The sequence below is a fragment of the Amphiprion ocellaris genome, chromosome 13 (genome assembly GCF_022539595.1).
Source record: "Amphiprion ocellaris isolate individual 3 ecotype Okinawa chromosome 13, ASM2253959v1, whole genome shotgun sequence".
Classification (NCBI taxonomy): Eukaryota; Metazoa; Chordata; class Actinopteri; family Pomacentridae; genus Amphiprion; species Amphiprion ocellaris.
In genome coordinates this window covers 15253308-15276225 of record NC_072778.1, presented here as the reverse complement: position 1 = coordinate 15276225, position 22918 = coordinate 15253308, and the positions used below count along the sequence as shown (strand labels likewise).

The following is a 22918-nucleotide window of genomic DNA, read 5'->3' as shown; positions in this document are numbered from 1 at the left end:
CATTTAAAACCTTCATAAAAAGATAAATCCCAACATATTCACAAAATTAAAATGAGAAGAGCTATATTATGTGCCTGATTTTGATAAATTTGAACAATGATATATTGTCTTCTGCTTTAGATTCTGAAAATCAAGATTTAGAGGTTGTTCCATGTTGCTTTGACCAACAACATATTTATGAGCTGGAAGCGAGAGCAGCCGGGGAGTCTCTGGCAAAATCACGGTCAATTTGAGGAGACCTGCTGCTTTCCATTAAGTTTGACCTACGACTAACAACAGCCAGAGTCTGTTCCTCTCTGAGAGCCTGTGATTTATGCTGAGACGGGATTAATGATAAGACAGTGAGCGATACATCTACATAACAGCCCTGTGTTTGATCCTCACTGACACATCATCCTCGTATCACTGATAAGTCTGCAGTTTGCGTCTCTCATTTTAGAAAATCAAATGTGTCATTCACTTGAATAAAAAAAAAAAAAAAGCAAGTCAAGAAAAAACTCTTTTCTCTCTCTTGGTTTTCTTGTTTTCATTTATAGCCAGCATTTATAGCTCGCTGTGAATATTTGAAAATGCATAGGAATGGGATTGTAAATAACTTAAAAATCAAGACCTGAGAAAGGATTGTTTTCAAATGTTAGGATCTCTAAAACTATATTACATAAACATTACTTTTATCGCTCATTTTGTACTTGTCTCTTATGCGTCTGAACTCTTCTTCACCTGCAGATATCAGGCATTCTAATCTGAGCCGTCAGACGCTCAATCTCTTCATCAGGGATACGGTTAAAGAATCAGCATTTTGTGTGGAACAGAGATTGAATTCTTTGCTTTGAACTAATATGCTACAAAACTGTTAATTGCACATGTGCTGCTGTAGCTTATGAGTCTCAAACGTGCAGAAAACAGACAGTCATTCGCTACACATACAGCAGTAAAAGGTGTGATGTTAATGCTGGTTCATCTACTTTAAGTGTTGATCTGATGTCCACACTGAACAAGAGAGGCATAATGCATCAGTATAATGTCATTTTACTTTCCGATTATGTCTGATTCACTGTATAAAAATCAACGGGCTGTTTGAAATCCTACCTTTCAGCATTTTCACTGCAACAGTTTTGCAGGTTGAAAGCTTGTCGATTCCAAAGGCAGAAGCCTCAACGACTTTCCCAAAAGCTCCATGGCCGAGAGTTTTCCCTGGAAAAGGAAGAAAGTATTTGATAAGTGGGATGACATTAGAGCTTCTTGTCCCTGGGGTGACAAAATGAGACTGGATTACCTGTCAGTCAGGATCTGTAATTAAAACGACCTGTTGGAGCTGTGATCACTGCTGAGAGAATTTATGGTTCACTTAAGACTGGATGACAGCGCAGGTCACTGATAAGTAATGACCCTTCGTCCCAGCTGTGGAGAGGGGTGACACCTCCCCCATGTATCTTAATGTGTCTCTGTACGTATACCCTGGCTATGAACTACACCCAAGATGAACTTTCATTAAAAAAATCTTTGACGTCATCTGCAAACTGCTACACTAAGTTCAATAAAGAAGCTCGAGCCAGAGATGCCTCACACATGAAGTGATGCAAGAGCAAGTTTGAAAAACATCTAATCCATCACAACAAATAGATTTTTTCGGCATTTTCACTTTTTTCTTTTGGTACGGTAAAGATGTGGGAAAAGAAAGCAGGAGAATGACATGCGGTAAACGTCCGCCTGGCTGGGAATCAAAGCAGGGGCTTTCTTCTGATGGTGTTCTAACTACTCTCCTATCAGGTCACTTGTGTTGTGCCCTATTCAGCTTTATGCCAGTACTACTCTTGTGGGACAACAGAGCCCGACTCTGGATGTTCTGTTTTATTATTTAAACATCATTTCAACAAGTACATTGTGGAAAGTTTCTAATCTAGGCTTGACAAAAAGCCCAAATTATGCATAAAACCCCAAGAAGTTTGTGTTTTTTTCCATTTCATTCTCTTTTGTATTCTTATCTCACTTGTTCTATATTTGGATATATAAATATGTATATTTATCCCTATTTGTGTTATTTATGTTACTTATCTTTATTTTTTTTTCTACTCAGTTTTTTACGTCATCGTTGCACTGTCTGCTCTGTGCCTTTTTAATTTCCCCTTGGGGACAAAGAAAGTTTTCTGAATCTGAATATGAAGATACCTTATTAACCTGTTTATAATTCATAGGGGGCACCTTGTGTCTAAACTTGCCGCCTGTAATGTATCAAAGTCATTTAATATGAAACTTTTTCAACACATTGCATGGTGCTCACCTAGTCGCAGGCGGTCTCGGGGAAACTCCCATTTGCTGCTGTCATATTGAAGAAGGTCGTTCTGCTCGTCCAGAGGATACTCGTCAGGATCAATGATGATGGATGGACCCATCTTGTAGTGTGCAGGTTGCTGAAGCATTTAAAGGATAAACTTGAATTCTAAGATTATCTTTATCAGTTTTGACTATGATACCCAATGGAACTTAGTTTTCATTTTATGGAAAATGTTGATGTCAGCAGGGATATTCTTGCTCTGCACACATGACTGTGCCAAAGGCAGAAAATGTGTCTTCACTTGTTTTGCACGAGCACATTATGTTCTCCTGTGAGGACAAACTGTACATAGAAAACTAAGTTCTGCACTTACTGTCAGGAAATGTGAAAATCATAACCACGGGCTAAATTTATCCTTCACTTAAACTGTATTTCACAACAACCATAAATTAGTCACTTCCAGGAGCGGAATTACTTAAACTCATGAAGGAGGAGGAACAACATTTCACAGATGTGATCAGTCACTTCCTATATGTTGGCAAATGCTAATCTCATACGGTTTCCGAGAAAAGAAGTAGTGTAACGCCTTACCTTCCTCAGCTTGCGAATGAAGAGGATAAGCATAAGCCAGAGGAACGTGGCTGCAGCTCCCGTACACACCAGAATTATGACCTCAACGTTTGGCTTCCCTTCATCTCCTGGAATGAGAAGAAGTGTCGTAAACTACCAGGCCTGTTTGGCACAAAATGACCGTGTGCTTTTCGTGATCTCGTAAGTTGTCATACGATATTGACAGGGATTTTCAATCAAAAGCAAACAGCCTGTTACAAATTTACAAATAAAGAGCGTTGTTTTCGACTGACAACGCTGGGACTTTAATATCGCGTCATTCTTAGTCATCCTAGTTGATTTGTTTCCTCGTAAATTTTCTTTGGGACTTTGTATATAAAGGAAGTGCAAACACGCTTTGGTGTTTATTTCGGGTTTGTTTGGATCATGCATACCACCTTTTTTCCTGTAGTGTTTTCTTCCAAACGTTGTTTTTCTAACCATTCATGTCGACACTCTGAAGGCTCGTCTCCTTTGAATGAGCACAAAGCTTTTCTGGCTCTTATTTCAAACAGTCCTCAGCTAAAGAGCCACAGCAGAATATGCATACAGCATGTTGTTGGTACACTTTCATGGTGAAGATGGAAAGCATAGCAATAATTACAAAGCTGATCCTTTAGCAAAACAAAAGTTCAGCTTAACAAGAATATATTTAAGTGCTTACATATGGACAAAACTGGCTGCATGATGTCACATCTCCTTAAGAGTTTAATGTACAATTCATGGTGCATGCCAAGGTATAGAGGCACACACATGCTATGAGACAGGCCTTCGACTCCAATTATCTGCAGTGTGTTTCCAGTCCCTTGGTAGCTGTAGCAGTCAATCTTTTTCGACTCATTAGTGGACCTCTTAACACTTCACAGAGGTTGTGTCCTCTAGGTAAGGGCCCTCAGCCAAAGCTATGATCATAAAACCCAAGAAGGAATTCACTTGGCATTCCTGCCAGCCAAATCTTCTGTCAGGGGAGACTTTTCTCACTGAAGTCTGACCAAAACTGTGTAGTGGTGACAAGGAAACAGGCCAACAGGGCTTCTGAGTTGTTTTGGCATGCAGAAAATGCACTGACAACACTGCTTGAGCTAATGATTAGTGTATTTGATGTGATCCGCAGCAAGCAGACATTACCTGACACTGAGTATTGTAACAGCGGTGGGTGGGAGTGTTGATATTTTTTGATGTTTATGTAGTGAACATCCCACAGCATCTGAATGACTCACCGAGCACAGTAACAACAGCACTTGTTTTTGCGACACCCTCAACATTGCTGGCGACACACTCGTACAGACCCTCATCATCTTTCTTCACCCTTTCGATGGTCAGAGCCCCTTCTTCTCCGAGTGTGATACCTGAAAAGCACAAACGCTCATTTAATTTTCAGTTAATAGTGCCATAAAGTTTGAAAAAGTGTGGCATTTAACAGTTAACACTGTGTTTTTGGGCAGGTGCAGAATGGTGGTGGTGTAAAATCAGGCTAAATGTTCTTCAGGCCCTTTAGCTTGTAAAAAGTTTGACTTTCACTACAGCTGAGGCAATCTTTATACAGCATGGAGGGCACTGTACACCTACTATAACTGGACACTGGAAGCTTTTTTTGAGAGAGAGAAACACCATTAACCAGAAATGATATTTTCAGCAGGAGTTGAAATCATGAAATCACATATAGAATACGACATACTTCTGTTCTTGCAGTATATAACTATATGAATGCAGCTGAATTCAACCTTTACTATGTCATCAGACTGGTGATTATTTAAAAAAGTATTAATTCTCTTCAAACACCTCATCTAGTTTGTGTGTTGCAGCATCAAGCTGCACCAAAACTGTAAAAACCTAAAAAAAATCATTTACAGCATGATAGTCTCCACACATGCATCACTATTCTCAGGGTTACCTGGACTTTCTTCCACACGAGCGCCATTTTTGTACCATATGATGTAGGGCTGAGGAACTCCCGAAGCGTAGCAAGCCAGCACCAGGGTGCTGCTGCTGTTCACATCCTGATTAGTCAGATTTTGGCTCAGCCATGGCCGTTTTCTTGCTGCATCAAACAAAAAAATAGTTTAAATAGATGTGCGATTGCTCCATTACTGTTTAATTTAGACAATGAATCACTGAGTGTTACAAGATAGTTTTGTGTTCCTGTATGTGCTAGCGTTTGGTAGCATGGCTATACATGACTACACTTTCTCTACAGAATGTGTACACCAGCTGACTATTTGATAATACATGCAATTCATAGAAGCTATGCTGCAGTCACGGTTGCACTGCCATATCCTTTTCTAACTTACCGTCCACAATAAGTGCAGCAGTCTTGATTTCAGTCTTCTTGTGGAGTTTGTATGCTTGGCATTTGTACCCTGCAGCGCTGTTTTGGGACACATTGTACAGATGGAGAGAAAGTGAAACGGAGTAACGGCTGAGCTGGAGACTAGACACGTTGGACGTGACCGTTTGATTCGTGGAATCCAACCACTGCAGGTCCGTGTAGAGGTAACGGGTTGCCCGACAGGTCAGAGTGATGTCATCCCCCTCAATGGCTGTGTGAGGTTCAATGGTAATTTCCTCAGGGTGATCTAACATAACAAATTAGAGAAATGTGGTCATTTAGGATTCTAGTCGTTGTGAATCATCCTCAGTTACAAATACATTCAATGGTCAACCAGAGGTGTTAATTATGAATAAATGGAATTTCACATCTGTTTTACACACACGCACACGTATCCTGCTGGTTGGAGATTCTAATTTGGACAATAGCTTTGGACACAAAGCTGCTCGTCAAAAGGCAAAGAATGTCAAATTCGCAGTTATTTCCTGTTTCATCACTGTTAATTGGAAGCACGTTGCCGGTAGACAGCATTGCTGATGGCGCTTCTGCACTCATCCAATTGGAGTGAGGCTGAGTATGTGCCCCAAGGGAAGCAGACTGTGCTTGTTTATTCAGTTTGCTGGAAAGCATTCTCTGTTCCGTAAGAGAAGACAGCTGTTGTTACAATTCTGTCCTCTTTTTTAGCAGCATTCCATCATCCTCCATCTTCCTCACCTCTGGACGAGAGCTGGATTCCTCCTGGGAATTCTCTTATTCTAGGAGAATAATGTTTGGTACTTGGCATCCCCCTTACTGTGGGTTCACCTGAATAACCCGGTGTCCAAGAGCAGTCCTTCAAAAGATGGGAATCACATAACTTTTAAGGGAATGTGATTCCCTTTGTTGTAGAGTGAACTATGCTTGCGCCTGGTGACATCTCATCCCCGCTGTTATTACATAACTGTCTCAATGGATATTCATTTGGGGAACATTTGGAAATGCTCAAATGCACATAAAAAAGCAAATTGTACTCGCACTCGCAGCCTCACTGAGAAAGAGGAATGACCTGCTGGCACCGAAACAGGAATGCAGTTATTCATAGCTGTTTTTAAACGCGTGCCATTATAGCACTCCATATGGCTCTGGACATGTTTGCCTCTCTTCCGCCCTGAAGCCGTTCAGCTACAGTGGAAGATGTTTTCAATTAATGCCCCCCTCTGGTTTCTTTATTGCACAATACAATCTGCACATTCCTCCACTGCTCCTTGCAGTTCATTACGCTGTATACGAAGATCATTTGCAGGAATCCTGTGCACGGTGTAGTACAATTACAATAAAACTCTATTTCTGCATGCACATTCAGAAGAGCACTAAGCTTGCATGATTAAGCTTTAAATGCTGAGATTTCAGCTACTGCATTCTGGTGACTCACTTACCATCAACGTAAAAAGGCATTGTCATTGTGCTTGTACCATCCTCATTCTGGGCCACACAGGAGTACTTTCCCGACACACGAGCCTCTCCAATCACCAATGTACTTGCAGTCTAAGTAGGATTAAAAAGGCAGTTGTTATTATTAACTCTTTAACACAGCATACAGCATAAAAACATAAGCAACAATTCAGATTTCCACTGTGACACTGAGATTTTATCTGTGAGGTTTTAATCACCATCAGAGTCCCGAGTTGCTGCTCACAAACAAGTGAGAAGTCTGCACCAACCCTGGTGTGTTTTATAATCCCCAGTGTTTGACATTAATGAAAGGATACATCTGGAGTTTTAAAGCCCACCGACTCTCCTTCAGTCCTGCGCAAAAGATCTAGAGCTGGGGCTCCATATTCATTTCCTGGAAAGCACTTCTAATGCCATGCTCGATTGTAATGCTAGTACAACATTTTAACAGCTTCAATTGACAAAATAATAAGTGAAACTTGGATGAGGGCCAGACTGCGTGGGGTTCTGTTTAGTGTTCACAGTGACATCTGTTTTTTGGGGGCCGTCAGCTAGATCAAGAAGGTGAATGATGTGGGTGTACTGTCTGGAGTTTGCTTGCCTAAACTTCCTGGGCTTGTAGGAGCCATTGTGTTGACACTCAGAGACCCAGCTGTAGCCGTGAAACCTTTTCAGCGTCCCTGTTCTTACAATGTTCACCATGCAAACATTCAAGAAGTAAAAGAATATGTGTTGGATTGTATTGTCCAATCGATGCTGATATGGCATTTGTCAAAACACTGATAGAGCGGTGTTATGGTATAATGTTACGGCTGTTACTCACTATGATGTAACCTGAGATCGAAAACAGTCATTTAAGCGATTGCGCACAGTCCTGAAAAGTGACCTGACCAGACACACTGTGACCTCTGTGACCATATCTTCCCCCAGTGTTTTCCTTATATTTTGACCCAGGCCAATCTCCCTCTCGACCGGGCCTTCTGGGGAGCCACTCAGAGGCCCAGCCCTGACTATGTTCTTATTCACGGGCCAGCACGATTTATGTGGGGTGACAGAGAGGAATTTGCTTCCAACAAATCCCTCTTCTTTTAAACTGCTGCTTGTTATCATTGACCCTTAGTCCTAACCCTCATAAAGCACCAGCGACTGGCCACAAGTACTTGTAAATAAGTAGTGCCTCCATATTTATGTCAGACACTTATTAGAGCTGATACCCTGTGACAATGGCCAAATTCACAATGGTTTCTTGTGCAAAGAATTACTCAGAATTTCATTTAATATCTAATAAGGCAGTAAAAGTCAATAAATCATCACCTTATGTGGCAGTAACACAAGTTAAAAAAATTTTGGATTAACAGTGATCACTGAAGCTCTCTCTTGCCAATGGATTTGTGCCCTAATTTGACCCAGCATGTTGTAATGGTTGCTTTAACCTACTGCTATAGGCACACTACAGCAAGCCAGTGGAGGCCTGCTCTTAATTATGTCAGGGGTGAACAGTTTTAGTAACAGGCTTCGTCAGGACATCTGCAGTGGTGTATACGGATTCCAAATTGTGTTCAGGTTTTGATGTTTTCTACAAAAACCTGACAGACTGGTAGACCCCACATTGATGCTTCAGAGCTGCAGAAAACAATATTCTGAAATCCATGAAAACTACATCTGCTTAATGCACAGGAATGACTGCTACGTCTGCTTAAATGTGCTGATGATAGTAAACTTTAGAACTGCATTATGCAGAACTACAGTATATATCCCTATTTAATAAAAGCTTGTGGCACATGCATAGCCATATTTTTGCAGCCTTAAGAATATCAAAAACTGTCAGAATAAAAGATGCTTCATTGGCAGGATTAAGGTGCAGCTCGTTTATTTACTGGCCTTCATAGGAATAGAAAAAAGTGAAATAGAGGGTATATTTCACTTGAGTATTGGGGAATTAAGTATGTCTGTCAGTTAATGGTGGACCATTTCAGAAGTGTGGCTGTCAAAAGGCAGAAGCGCTGCGGTAGAGACCTCACTAAGCTAGTGTGTCAGTTGTTTATGTTGTAAATGTACCCCCTTTCTCAATACAGGATCTTAATTTTCAGATGTAGCACATTATATGCATGAAACCAAATGACTGTCACATATTTTTCTGGTTGCTTATTTCAAGAATAAAGTAAAACTAGCAAAACCGACATTTCCAAATGGATATGCTGAGGCCTGGTTTCATGGGTTTTGGTCACAGTTACATAAGTCAAAACTGAGGCAGAAAAACTTAATCATTTTCAGTGAAGAAAAGTACTTGCATCACTGCCAAGCCACAAATCCTCCTGTGACCATGTGTGGATTTGAAATCTTGAATCTGACTTTCAACACCTGATCATCTGACTTAGCCAGTGGCTATTTTGTATCTGCAGACTTCTTCCTGATCCAGTTCTCATACTGTATAAATCTTTCTATCGTTATTTGGCACCGCAATTTGTCAGTCTCACTATATGATGAAAAAGCAGGCTACAAGTGCATCCATTGTTTGAAAAATATGGAAACACTACACATAAAATGACTGCATACCTTGTTTTTTCCTTTAACCAGTTCAGGCTTGACAATGATGCTCTTGATCCAGTTTTGGGCATTATTACTCCTGTCATCAGTGTTGACCTGGACTGGTGCGGTGTAAGCTAAACAACTGGACAGAGAAAAAGAGAACACATTAGACCTTGAACAATGCGACAAAGACGACAAAAACAGACTTTCATGTTGTTGTAATTAGGAATGTTAGTGTAACTTCAATACACATCTTGCCCTGATCACATGTTTATGATGTGAAACTAAATTCTAAAAGGCCTCTCCTGCATTAGCAGCCATATCTGTGCATGTCTAGACCAGGCAATCTGGGTTGTAAAACCTAGAGAAAGCCTTGATTTAACCCCCCCCCCCCCCCCCCCCCCCCCCCCCCCTTACTCCAGTCCCCAAAGCCTTCACCGCAAGTGGTGGTGAACAATCAGCTTGATGAGTGGAGAGGCAGAGGAGGAAACAGCAGCAGCGACAGGAAGGGCTGAGCTGTGCGTCACCTCCAACAGGAACCCCCCCACACCTTCTGGCCAGAGGAGATAAGGCTGATCCTCAGACCTTGGTGGTCAGCAAGGGACAGCTGATAACTTCTCAACCTGGAGATAAAGACATCCCCTTAATTTCTGCCCCCTACACTATCAGCCTCATTCCACATCCAACACAGGGAGCTCCCCTCACCTCTAAACCCTCCCCAGACCCTGCGTTTCCCCTCCTCTCCAAACTCGCAAAGATTAAGATGAGATATGATCTTGAAGGGCGGCATGTTGGATTTACAGTGACAGGTATTTTGCAGGGTCAGAGCTGTATAAAACAAACATTTTGCACAATTGGCCTCCCACCAGGCTATAGCTGTTCCTCTGTCTCATTAGCTGCCTGCCATGGCCCAGCCACTGTTCCTGGTGCCAGCACTGATTATCTTTGGGTCTGCAGAAAGAGGTGCTACGACCTCGCTAACATTCTGCTATTATTTATCAGAATTCTGACAATTACGAGTGATTTTCTTAAATAATTAATGACTAAAATAATGCTGGTGGATTAACGGCATCTAGCATGTAACATAATTATTCTCTTTCAGTGAACGGTGTTGTTTTTATCAATGGAGTTGGGGCCTGATAACCCAGGGGTAATGGCCCATTGTTTTCCTGATCTTACGACTCACAGGGTTCCTGCTGCCACTGACAAGTCAGGGGCTGAGGGAATGCTCAAATGTTCAGTTTGTGTGCTGGTTCACTACCAGGCCGGTATTCATGCACAGTCGCTTTTATACTTTCAGTTCTGTTCAGCTCTGTAATAGCTCGGGGAATGTGAGATTAATATATCTCCCTCATGTTCCCCCATCAGTCTACAGAACCACAAATGAGAGGGCAGCTCTCCAGGGCTGCAGACCCTTGATTAATGTGTCATGTTCTGGGACAGAGTCAATTGCGGTACTATAGATATGTTTCATAGTGGGATCCCAAGGCTGGACCGGTAGTTCAGTATCCTCAAGTCTGTGCTGCTGCTTGGCTGTGTGTTTGGGATTTTGGGGCAGTATTTTGTAGAGCTGCAGTGATTAATCGATGAGTTGTCAACCATTAAGTTAACTGTCAACTGATTATTTGGTAATTTTTTAAGAATAAAAAGTCAAGACTCTCTGATTCCAATTTCCTCCTCCTCTACATTATACGTTTTCTTTCCTCCTTTATGTCAGCAAAGCGAAAATCAAAACAGTCATTTGTCATCTTGGTCTTTGGAAAACTCTGATCAACATTTTTTTTTATAGACCAAACAACAATTTGATTAATTGGGAAATGTGTGCAGTTAAGCACTAGACTTAACGTTGTCCACCATCAGCCAGATATACAAACTGTTTTCTGGACAGAGGGAAGCATTAAGAGGTAGCAACAGCCTACATCAACTCTTTAAATGTTGTGTAAAGTGGCAGGCAAAACTAAACACTACACAACAGGTAACTGAGGGAAAACCACACAATGCGGATTAAATGGCAGCTGTCGGCATGTAATATTGATTTTGAATCCGTTAGGGATTCACAATGTGATCCTGTTATGAATTAAGCTTCTTAAAGCATGCAAAGTATTTATAGAGACCACACTCAGATTATGTAAAATACCTGCAACATTAAACTTGCTTAGCTTTTACAATGCTTCAAGATTGCACCATGAATGCAGAAGGTCCAGATTAAACATTTCAATGCTTAGAGCATAGCTGGATGGTGACTCACTTTGTAAGCGTAGGGTCCGAGTTACACGGTTGCCAGAGCCAAGTGATGGTTGGCAGGGGCAACCCATAAGCAGTGCAGGTTAGCTGCTGCTGTTTGCCAGACATGTAGGGTTGCATGTCCACAGTGGCAAGCTCCGCCTCCGAAATAGTTGGTTTCACTGTTAGATAAAAGTGCAAAAAATTACACACATGTACACACACACACACACACACGCATACACAGAAAGAAACAGAGGGACAACAGGTTGGATAAACCATCAACCGTCCCGACCCTGCATGTTGTGGAATCTCATAATGTCTTTATAATGAGGGATGACAGTCATGATGGATAGCCATGAAAAACCTGCCATTGACACCAGTTGTCCTTTAGACTCCGTGTAAGAGAAGGATGACGGGATGATTGGCTACCCTGAGGCTGTAGGTCAAAAAACGACCCCACCATGGCCCATGCCTAGGTCAGTGTTTCAACCATGTGTGCCATAATGAACAACAGACAAAGATAGTTGTGCTACCTCAGGAGGCGGTGCACAACACTTAGCCAACTCGGCATTCTGCGAACAGTGACGAAGCTTCACAAACTGCAAAAACCTGCATCTCACACATGTCCACCATCACACTCAGAAGCTGGAGCACTGTGGCAACTCCAACACAACTAATACACAGAGTTTAAAATAGTTCTCTAATTGATACCAGGAATCTCTCTTCATTTTGTTTATTTGTGTCTGTGTGTTTTATTTTTTGTCATTCCAATAAATAAAAGTTTTTGAAGCGGGGCAGTCAAGGATCATAAATAAAGTTTATACAAGCCAGAAGGGGTCTGATTTTTCCACTTTTTGGCACGCTATTGGGATTCCTTGAAAATGTTTAAAGAATGCTATGAAAATAGCTCTGCCCCCCTCCCGTGGTAAGCTTAACAGATACACACTTCTCTGTTCTCTATCGCAAGCAGACTCCATTCAAGTTTCCACTTAACATGCACCAACATTTATAGCTTCTAGTGTTAACAGTTACCAGTGTTCTTTACAGAGTCATCATAACAGTGAATTACATGCTCAGCCCTTGCTTTTTTTTGTCAAGCTGTATACATATTGTAAAGAACATGTTGTTTATATGAGCTGCACTGTATATACACATGGTGAGGATGCAAATAAATGCTGAGGACTGGGGGGGGTCTGGAGCGGCTGGAGTCTACATGCAGAATAGAGCTCGGGCCATTTACACACTGAGCCAAGCCCCTGCAGAAGAGCCTCAATAATCAACAACAGCTGCCCCTGCTACGTCAATCCAGCCCTGGAATCAACAAGCCCCCAAATTCCTCTCATACTAGAGCTGCTACCTGCCGTCCAGTGAACTGGACCGAAAGCAGCAGCAGCAGCAGTGTTGGGCCAGCCTCAGTCCACAGCCGATGAAAGCACCGCTTCATTTCGTCAAGATCAGCAATCATGAGCAGGTTTATGGCCGCGGCTTACCGTCGACTACCAAAGTGTAGCTCAGATTCCTGTACAGGCCCTTCAGTCTGTTGCCCAGGCTTATGGTGAAGATGCCAGCGTGCTTCGGCTGCACATCAGTGATGGCCAAGCTGAAACTAGACATCTTGTAGCAAGTGGAATTCTTCTGTATCAGGACGCCATCCTTATACCTGAAAAATAAAGGCACAGAAAGGTTTGTTTGTGATGGACGAACAATCAGAAATCAAAAGAAATATCTGACTGACAAAGTTACAATTTAAGGTTTCTCTGACTTTTATTTATTTATTTTTAAATTTACTTCAGCATAATTTTTTCAGTGTTGACCTTTGGAACTCTGGGTGTTTTTGCCCCTGTCACATTCGTAATTACATAATTTTTCACTACAGTATGAAATATTGCATCTCTATGGAAACAGCACAACCATGGCTACAAGTAGAGAGAACTCAATAATGTCTTTTTTTTTTCTTTGATCATCTATTTCACAAAAATGAAAATCTGCAATCAGCATCTTTCAGGGAGTCCAGGGGTTACTGTAAAAAACAAACATATGTATTCTACGTAAGCACACACTTCTGAGACAAGAAGAATACAATAATTTGATGAAATATCATGATTTTAAGTTTACATTTGATTATGTTTTCCATCAGAACCATGGGTCACAGATTATTAAAAGACAGTCAGGAAGCTGAAACTCTGATGATTATTTGTATTTGTACAGTTTCTCTGATAAATGGTGGAATTTTGCAGATTTTCTGAAAGACAATTTGCCCTTTTAACAAGCATGAAGGTTTTGGGTATTTACCCCTTTACAGCGTTAAAATGTGTTTAAAAAAAAAAAAAAAAAGCACTAACATTAATATTTATGACAGACATGACCCCCACACTTATTACGTACACTTTATTTATTGTGACTGTAAGCCTTTACTTACCACGCTATCAGGTCAGGTACTGGCAAAGCGTTGACTTTCGGCTCAAACACAAGCTTCCTTCTCCCTTCATTGACAACGATTGTGCTCTGTCGCTCGTACCTGTAGGAGACGTTGAGGAACGGATGCTCTGCAACAGAAGACAGAAACAATGGAATCCATGGCAGATGATAAAGGACAGAAAAGTCAAGTTATCATCATATTATTGGTAGATTATCCCAGAGATTGAAAATAAAAAAGTAGTATTTTGGTTATATTTAATGTGCTATTAATCATATGAAGCATACTGACCAAAGACAATGACTTTTGCTGAAGCATTCTTGTGCTTTGTGGGCTCTAGCTCAGCTTTGCAGCGATACACTCCTCTATCCTCCATTGTAATGTTTGGCAACACCAAAGTCTTGCTCATTACAAGAACGTGTTCAGGTTTGAGTTTGGGCTTTTCTGTATAATGTCGATTTTCCTGAAGACAAAGGAAGTAGCATAAACACCAAGACTGCAATGTGTGATGGTCTTTTGACATACGTTAGTAGAGCATCAACGGTAAACCCTGTACTTACTCTCCTCTTTGGAAAATCCCAGGTGAAGTTGATTCTCCCATTATAGGTGGTTTCCCCACTACAGTTGAGTTTTAAGGTGTCTCCAACCAACACTCTAACTCGCTCTGGGGTGATCTTCACATTGTTAAGGACAAGAGCTGTAAAATGGAGACAAATATATCAACTGTGAAATGCTTAACACTCTGAGAAGTCAACATAAATCCTTGTTTTTTTTATTTTACTCACTCTGTCTCTGAGGGATGTACACTGACTGAAACTCCCGACCGTTGACCACAGTTGTGCATGTTAGCATTGAGTACGCTGTGTAGGGACCATAAGGAATCTTGAACCCCACCTTTGGATCCCAAACCTTTCCATTAATGATCTCCTCAGATAGTTCTGGGGCCTGCAATAACCAAGACAAAGTTTATATTTGCTATTTGATGACACTTGTGAGCCGACTCAGCTTCATCTAAATCATTTGACTGGACTTAAATGAGGACAGTCAGGTCTTACAGTGAGGATCCAATTAGTTTTCATTTGTTCTTAAAGTGTAACCTCTGCAATCATTTCTGTAATGGAGCACAAAATGTTACGGACTCGGAAAAGGATGTACGTGCCTCCGGCTGTTTGTTCCCAAGTCAGAAGTTGGGCGGGAAGAGGAGGGAAAGGATGAGAAGGAAGGAAGGAAAGCAGGAAGGAGGAGTGTCATTGATTCACTAAAGGCAGGAAGGTCCCACTACCACTCTCTGTGCCATCAGAGTGGATTTGTTTGTTTGCCCACAGTAGGCACCATAATAAATAGTCATATATCAATCACTGACAAGACAAAGACACACATATGTTTGTGACTGGCACAGCAGCTTTGGCATAACTTTCATTTCTGCTCATGGAAAGAATTTATATTAAGTACCATCAGGTCCTGGAGTCATATATAAAGAGGAAAAGTTCTGCCACTGAGAGAGTCTCATCCGCTGACGTATCCCACTAAACTCTAGGATCACACGCTACTATCCCAGTTACCTGTTGTTTCCCAAGACTGGACACAGTGTGTACTGTTTTTCTATTGCATTTCCTGATGTTTGTAAGAGAAGAGCGGCTAAATTTAGTCAGGACTCTATTCTGAGAAAAGCACTCTTGGAGCACCTTCCTGTTCTTATAGGAAGCAGACAGGATGACTCCCCTCGCCGCCCCTGAGCTTCTCTCAGACAAGCCACTGTCCCCAGTTTGTTTCTCTGTGCTAGAGTCATTTAACATACGGAGGGTGTGAGAACCAGTGAGATGCCCGAAGCACAGAGAGGAAACATTTTTTTTTCCTGACAAGACAAGTAACGACAAACTGCTTTAGTATTTACCCTCTGAATGCCAAAACCCACTACTGGGCTTGAAAGGCAAGTTATCTTTACCAAATCACCAAAGCGACACCATTCATCAGAACCAGAAATGAGCGACTCCTTAAACTAATCATCCATGAAATGCTGTATGACCAGGAAACTTAACCAACTCTAAAGTAAGAACTAGTTGATATTTCATCAAAATAGCCTTATTCTACTTTTCATATTTAGAAAGTATCTGAAAAATAAACCATTTGCTCTAACTAGATCCTGCACAAAGCAAAAAACTGAAGTGAAGCTGTACGTGATTTGAAACTTTCAGGCTGAACTGCAGGCTGTGTTTGCATAGAGCAGAAAAGAAACAAGTATATGGAGTCACCGTTTTTTCCCAGTATCAGTAACACCTGAGGACACTTGCAAAATGTTGTACGTTGATTCCAGGTGTTTTCAATTTTTGTAAACTAAATAGGCATTCAATTTATTACTTTTTAACGATTTACAACATTATAACTGTCTCATACAACACAAGAGATGTTTCTGGGTTTTCTCCCCCTCTAGCCATGGTTGTGTTGTGTCCATAGAGGTACAGAACTTTCTACTGCAGTGAAAAATTGTACTATAGTGAGCAAAACGTCTAGAAATTGCTTGGGGTTCAGAGATTGATACATGATTTTTCACAGTTCTCATTGTGTGATCTTAGAATTAGAAGCATATATATATATATATATATATATATATATATATATATATATATATATATATATATATATATATATATATATGTTACGTTATATAATATACAGTGCAATAAAACAATATACCCCACAAATGGAGGACATGAGCAGATGTGAGATGACCGTCTGTGAGGTCTTACCCCTATCAGCAACACAGTAGCATTAGGAGAGGATGTCCGACAGGGAACCACAAGGCTGGTTTCGTGCCTGTAGATGCCCAGAAAGTAAGGTATTGGATCATGGGGCTCCACAAATGGTTGCTCGGGATCTGAGGGACAGAAAATTTCCCCAAATAAGTGACTCTTAAAATCACAAACTGCATTTCAAAGCATGTGTGTCCCTTTACATGTTGTCCTTTGGGATACGCAGTGTTTTGTAAAAAAATTCCACAGTTATTCTAATGCGACAGAGTTAACCACTGCACTCCTAGAAAGTGCAATGGCGAATACTGTTGCATCACAGCAAATGGATTATAGATTAAATCTTTCTATGTGGTTTTTGCATAGTCCATCCCTGGGCCTGTGCAGCCTTAGAAGTGTTTGGGTTTCTCCCATGGGCCAAGAACATGGAGGTTAGGTCAGCTGGTGTGATCGTAAGCATGAATGGTTCTGAACTATTTTAGCCCAGTGACGGACCTATCCAACGTATATTCCATCCTCTGCTCAGCTGTGATAGTTCCACCCCCAATGTCCCACAAGAAAAAGTGGCTGCAGCAAATGGATTTACAGAAATAAATAAAGGCAATGTATGGGCATTTTACACTCAGATCAAATCTCGGTTTACTTAATTCTGGCCATATAATGGGTCAGACCACAGAAACAGCTATCGGGCTACTGGTGTGTTCCTGCTGGGCAGCCAGGCATCACACGGCAACTGTGAGAACACTCTAGGAACTGTGGGCTATGCAAATAGTCTGCAATTGGTGTGAGGTCAAGCATTAATCGTGTGATAAAGGAACTATTAACTGAATTGTAAGCATGCAAATAATCTAATAAACAACTGGGAGGCTTTGAAATAAGGGTGTTACTAAACTTCCAAGTGGTTAACTAAACACATTCACAGCGGGCCATGTCAACTGGAAGCCACATTCACAGAACAACAGAAGAAAAAACAAAGATTATTCAAGCTTTATATAATAGCTAACGATGTCTAGGACCCATATTTAATGACTGTATCGCTATATCAAGTTTTTGAAAGTCTACAAATCAGCTCAGTGATTTGGGCTGAGGCTGACATTTAAACTTTTCTCTCCTTTTGCCCTCCCTACATAATCTACATTGGAATTATCCTCTGACTGTGAAGTGATGCTTTAGGAAAGACTTAGGGAAACAGTAGCTGTAGGAGGAAATCACAGTCAATGACCAGGGCTTCCCGTGCAATCACAGTCACCCTTTCACCTCCAGGAGAAACCACAATCCCACAGAAACCACTTCCTTTCTCTGAGAGGGAGACCTGTGGAACTTCAGTCTGACTGCCATTAATTTAAAGCCAGCATCCTCAAGCAGGAACTGAAGGCATATCTAGTGCATACAAATTCAGTAGCTACTTTTTTACCTTCCTTCTTTCTTTGTTTTGCACTTAATCATCAATTTTACTGTCGAGCTTTTTCATCCATTCCTGCTGAGTAATTCACTCTGGCTAATGTGCAAGTTTTCTAATTCTTGTATCTCGTATCAGATTGCTGATTTCATTGTGCCTAATTAAGTGCCACAATCAGTCCAACAGTGCGCTCCTCAACTGGCGTCAGCAGATGACAATCACCCTGAGAAAACTTTTATGTTTTTAAATCACAAGTCTTCCGTGACTCACAAAAACAAATACAGCCAAACTATGGTTGGAGAAAAAATAAACCTCTGTTCAAAAAGAAAGAACTTTTATCAGTTTAACAGTTTGTAGACCAGTTCATTTTATTGTTAAACAACATTATATTTGGCTTTTATATGACTTACATTCTGCACTACAGGAAGGAATTTAAAAAGGCTACACAGGCTTTTGTTTTATTGTTTTGACTGGCCCACATGTGATTAAAAAGGTCACCACCAATATCCCCTGTGAGGAGCAATTTGGAGGGCTTACCTGTGACGTAGACGTAGGTTGAGGTGATGTGGTCTGAACCAGCTTTGGAGTATTTACAGCTGTAGCTCCCTGTGTCATTGGCACTCAGGTGTGTAACTGTGAGTTTGCTGCATTGTAAGTGAGAGTGATGTCTGGAATTACAATGCTCCACCTTCACCCTCTCCGATGGGATTGATCTTTGGCCATCTGCAAGTGTCCAGTGCAGGACGCCGTGTCCTCTGACAGAAGACAGGGAGAAACAGTGTAAGATAAAGATGACGTCTTTCAGATCAATCCATCTGGGCGAGGTTAATTTTTGTAAAAACAACTATTATTAGGTTTGACACACTTTGCTGTTGATGTGTTCTCTATAAACAAAACACTGCATGACTTGTGTCTATTTTAGGAGAAGTGTCACAGCTGGCTGTGGCCTCACAAGCCTTCTAGTTCAGGATGGCAGTGGCTGCTTCTTCCCCAGGGACTTTTTAGCCTGATGTTCATTTTAAGTTTATTTGGAGTTAATCTTGAGTCATCCGATAACTTGAACTTTCACATGGGAACATGCTTCTCCTGAAAGATGTGCTTAGCTAACACATTCTTTCCACACAGAATCCATTTTAAAACTCTCATTAAAGAGATCCCAGAGGAACATCAAACATGTCTCACATACCACTGCCTTTGCCTGCAGAATTTTGAGTCAAGCAACCTCCAGTTCTCATCCAGTCACAGAAAACAAGACAGTACTGTGGGGACCAGGATTCTTAGTGAATGGCCTTGTAGGGAAGCATTACATTAGATAGACATGAGTTCCTGAACATTCTTCGCAGGCCTACAAAGTGATGCAATGGCCTAAATTCTTAACAAATGTGAATGCAGCACACTTGGGTCCCACCATCCCGAAAGGAAATGGCAACGGACTGATAAATGCGGACCACCATGAGTGGTTCCTGTCACAGCTTCTCTGTAGCCAGCAAGTGTTCAAAGACCCAGGCCCCCTTCTGTCATGTAATGAGACCAGAGTCTAAACTTTGGAGCTGCAGTGAGAGTTCACAAATTTCTGACTGACCTCTGATAACTGATGGGGATGACGCAAGAAAAACTGGGGTGATAAATTTGTTGAGTGGAAGCAAAAACTGATTGAAGTTGTAATTAAGTACGTGCATTGACACAAGTAGGTGTGTTAAGCTTCATACCTGCATGTGAGGGTTAAGATATCCTCCTTTTGATAAATGAGTGGATTCTCAGAAGGCTGAATCTTAGGCGAGTGCTCTCTCTCTGAGTGTCCTGCTGAACACACAAACGCACACAGGGAAAAAAGTTAGTGTCAATCATTATCACACTAAACTGAATGGAAACCACCGCTGGAAATTCCCATGAATCACATCAGTGCTTGGCATGTGGGTTCACTTTGTGCGGTTCTGCTCCTGCCTCGTACACGAGTGATTGTCCGCTGTGAGAACACTGGGAATGTTTCCGGTGCTGCAGGGCAGGTTGTCGAGGATGAGCAGAAATAAAGACAGAGTAAAGGTGGAACAGAGGGAGGGAGGAGGTGATACAGAAAGAAGCTTTCTGGAAAGGTGGAAACAGTTAGAATCAGCAGGAACACAGCAGTTTTTTTCATTTACTAGTGACCTCTGAATGTTATTCTTACAAGATCATGAGGGAGAATATGAGGTCGAGATTCAAAGGTGCAGACAGCTGAATGTTTTGAGAGGTCTCCTTAACAGCAACTAACATAGGAAACACTGTGATTCTCTCTGCTGTCCAGGAGGTGTCACAGTCTCTTACGTGACTTCCTTCATTTTCCTGAGATCCCTGAACAGCTTGTCATAGTCACAAAACAAGTGTATGAAGTCTACCCTCCAAATATGACTGTCATCAGGGAAACAATTATTTTCAGCACATTTTTAAGAAAAACAATGGAGTTGCACAAAAGTGTCATGCAGACACACGAACTAGCTGATGGATACGCATGTGCATGCACACACACCTGGAAACCCACACAAATACACGAGCACACCTGCATTTACACATGCAAACACACACATACACAGAAAATCACTCACTCACACACATTTGCCTATTTTTTGTCTATTATTCAGAACAGCTGTTGTGCTAAGAATGAATCAAAGCTGCCAGTGTTGGCAGTGGCACTCAATATCCACTTCCTCACAAAATATGATAACATCATTGTTTTATTGTCCAAGGTTAAGCAGAGGGGATGGGTTGTGGCTTATACTCTTTTCATGTTGTGACACCACAATATTACTATTGGCTGTACAAATACAAATCAAGGTTCCTAACCTAAATAAACAAGCTAATAACTATTTGTTGTTGGTTTATTTGTAGCTGTCAAGCAAAATTCCTTTTTTTTAACTTGCATTTTTCACATCTTCAAATCTGCAAAATGGAAGCAAGTGCATGTAAGTGAATTACTGGAAATGGGAATAATGAATCAAACACAATTTGACCTGTGGGACCTGTTAAACACAAATGTAAAAAACAAAAAAAGGGCATTTCATCAGGTTGCTTTCTTCTTTTAATTTCTGCATGTTCAACTTCTAGTTTCTTTGACATGTGCTGTAAAACAAAAGCAACATGTGCATGAATGCCTGTATCTCTTTGCAACAGATCATCTTGACCCTAAATTGCTCGGGCAACCTGATCATTTTTATAAACTAGACAGTTTTTGCCCTGTTCTCCTCAGTAATGCACTACAGATGGATGAATCAGCAGGGGCCCCCAGCAGACCACTTAAAAAAGACAAGAGAAGAAAAGAGAGGGGTAAAAACATGCCTTAGTTGTCTCTCTACGCCCACACCCTCAAAAACTCCCACCTGCCCCAGTGGCTGCCCAGAGCTGACCTCAGCCAGCATCCCGACAGCCCAGACCCAGCTGTGTGCTGCATTCCTCGAGGATATCGCCTGAAAAATGCCAGAAATTGTGCTTATTGTGTTGGTTCAAAGAGTCCTCAAGCTGGTTCTCATCAAGAGCCACTAAAACGAGGACAAGCATGGAACATGGAACAAACAGAGTGAAGGAGGGGAGACAGAGAGGCTGAGTGACTTCTGGTTCAGCTTCTCAGTCATCTCACGATGGGGTCTTGAGCCAGTCGCAAAGCATCTCACTGATTACTGTCACAGGGCCAAGTTAACTGATCACACTTATATGTCCTCATTTGGCATTGATTAAAATCCCTCTTTAAGCATTGATTGGAATCTCTCAACACTGCTCTCTGTTTGAAAGTTGCATATTGAGAAGTTTTTTCCATGAAAACAACTCCTTCCAATCTTAAAATGGCTTTGATGTAACTTTACACTGTTGCTTCTGTTAGAATGTGCAGATCTATGAAGCCTCTATTCATATCTCCTCCTCCTCACTCACTGCAGCTCAGCACACCAGCTCACCCATGATTTTGCTCAAACACTGCAAAACATTTCTAGGCTACACAATGGCAACTTGCATTATTGGAGTAACTCAACCAAACATGTTCGAACTGGACGTCAATTCTGAAACAGAAAGTCCTTCAAGGTGACAAGACTAGTTCTTAAGGTTAATTACATGTCAAACCACAGTCAGTAGTTGAACTTCAAGGAAGAAATGCTCAGAGAAGATGCTGACTAATAATTAAACTCATGATGTGTCTTCCACCATATAAAAAACACCATATGGACATATTAGCGAGGTTATAAAACCTTCACCAGAGGGGGTCTTTAAGGGAAGTGACACAGGACGTAGTGTTTGGAAAACATTTGTAGTACGTTTACTGCTAGTCAGGAAAGTATTTCAAACACTACTGGATTCCAGGATTTACTCTGCACTACTGTGAAATGTTTGTGGCAGAGTAAATGCTTAAATATTTAGTCTGAAAGAACAACTGAGTTCTTCTATTAGTCTAAGCCAAAGGTTTAACAAAAGACAATGATGACCTATACTCTTCTTAGCTTTCACTAAATTTAAAAAATCATTAATATGTTACTTGTTATTTAAAATTTTATAATCAGAAACAGTGCATTTATTTTTAGTCTTCTGAGCACAGATAACTTGAACTGAAATTGAAACTGGTTAAATTTCATTTTACTTTTTTGTTTGTACTAATATTTCTGGATTGATTTGCAGCCAGTCTTTAACCCAATAGCTCCAGCATGAAGTCACCTCTTCATAATGGAAGACATCAGAAGTAAAGGTTGGCAATACAGCAAACTGTCACAGACAAAAGTAATATATGAACTACAAAACAAAAACTGAGAGAAAACGTGATCGCAATAGGACTTTACGAGTTGGCGTAATTGTTGGCGACATGTCACCAGGCTCACGCTGCCAGTAGCTCGTGGTTGCGTAATAAAAACCACTATTACTGTATGAGATGACTGTACTGTCATTGAATTAAACAGGAAACCCCAAGTCACAGCCCTTCAAGTGCGAGAAATAATATGCGGAA

At 41.1% G+C, this 22918-nt stretch overlaps 1 protein-coding gene across 2 annotated transcripts in view; it reads right to left on the bottom strand.

Annotated features, from left to right (window-relative positions):
- kdrl (kinase insert domain receptor like) overlaps window positions 1–22918 on the bottom strand; it is a 45858-nt gene that overhangs the window by 18540 nt on the left and 4400 nt on the right. Inside the window, exons 2-18 of one of the 2 annotated variants that reach the window (XM_023284864.3) lie at window positions 19671–19764; window positions 18499–18716; window positions 16563–16690; window positions 14601–14760; window positions 14376–14512; window positions 14107–14278; window positions 13819–13945; window positions 12890–13059; window positions 11422–11578; window positions 9201–9315; window positions 6629–6737; window positions 5176–5460; window positions 4779–4925; window positions 4105–4233; window positions 2867–2973; window positions 2282–2411; window positions 1090–1194 (exon numbers count right to left, since the gene is read on the bottom strand). In XM_023284864.3, coding sequence (XP_023140632.2) covers window positions 1090–1194; window positions 2282–2411; window positions 2867–2973; window positions 4105–4233; window positions 4779–4925; window positions 5176–5460; window positions 6629–6737; window positions 9201–9315; window positions 11422–11578; window positions 12890–13059; window positions 13819–13945; window positions 14107–14278; window positions 14376–14512; window positions 14601–14760; window positions 16563–16690; window positions 18499–18716; window positions 19671–19764 — 2490 coding nt within the window. The remainder of the gene's footprint in view (window positions 1–1089; window positions 1195–2281; window positions 2412–2866; window positions 2974–4104; window positions 4234–4778; window positions 4926–5175; window positions 5461–6628; window positions 6738–9200; window positions 9316–11421; window positions 11579–12889; window positions 13060–13818; window positions 13946–14106; window positions 14279–14375; window positions 14513–14600; window positions 14761–16562; window positions 16691–18498; window positions 18717–19670; window positions 19765–22918) is intronic. The other variant, XM_035954914.2, reaches the window with a different exon arrangement.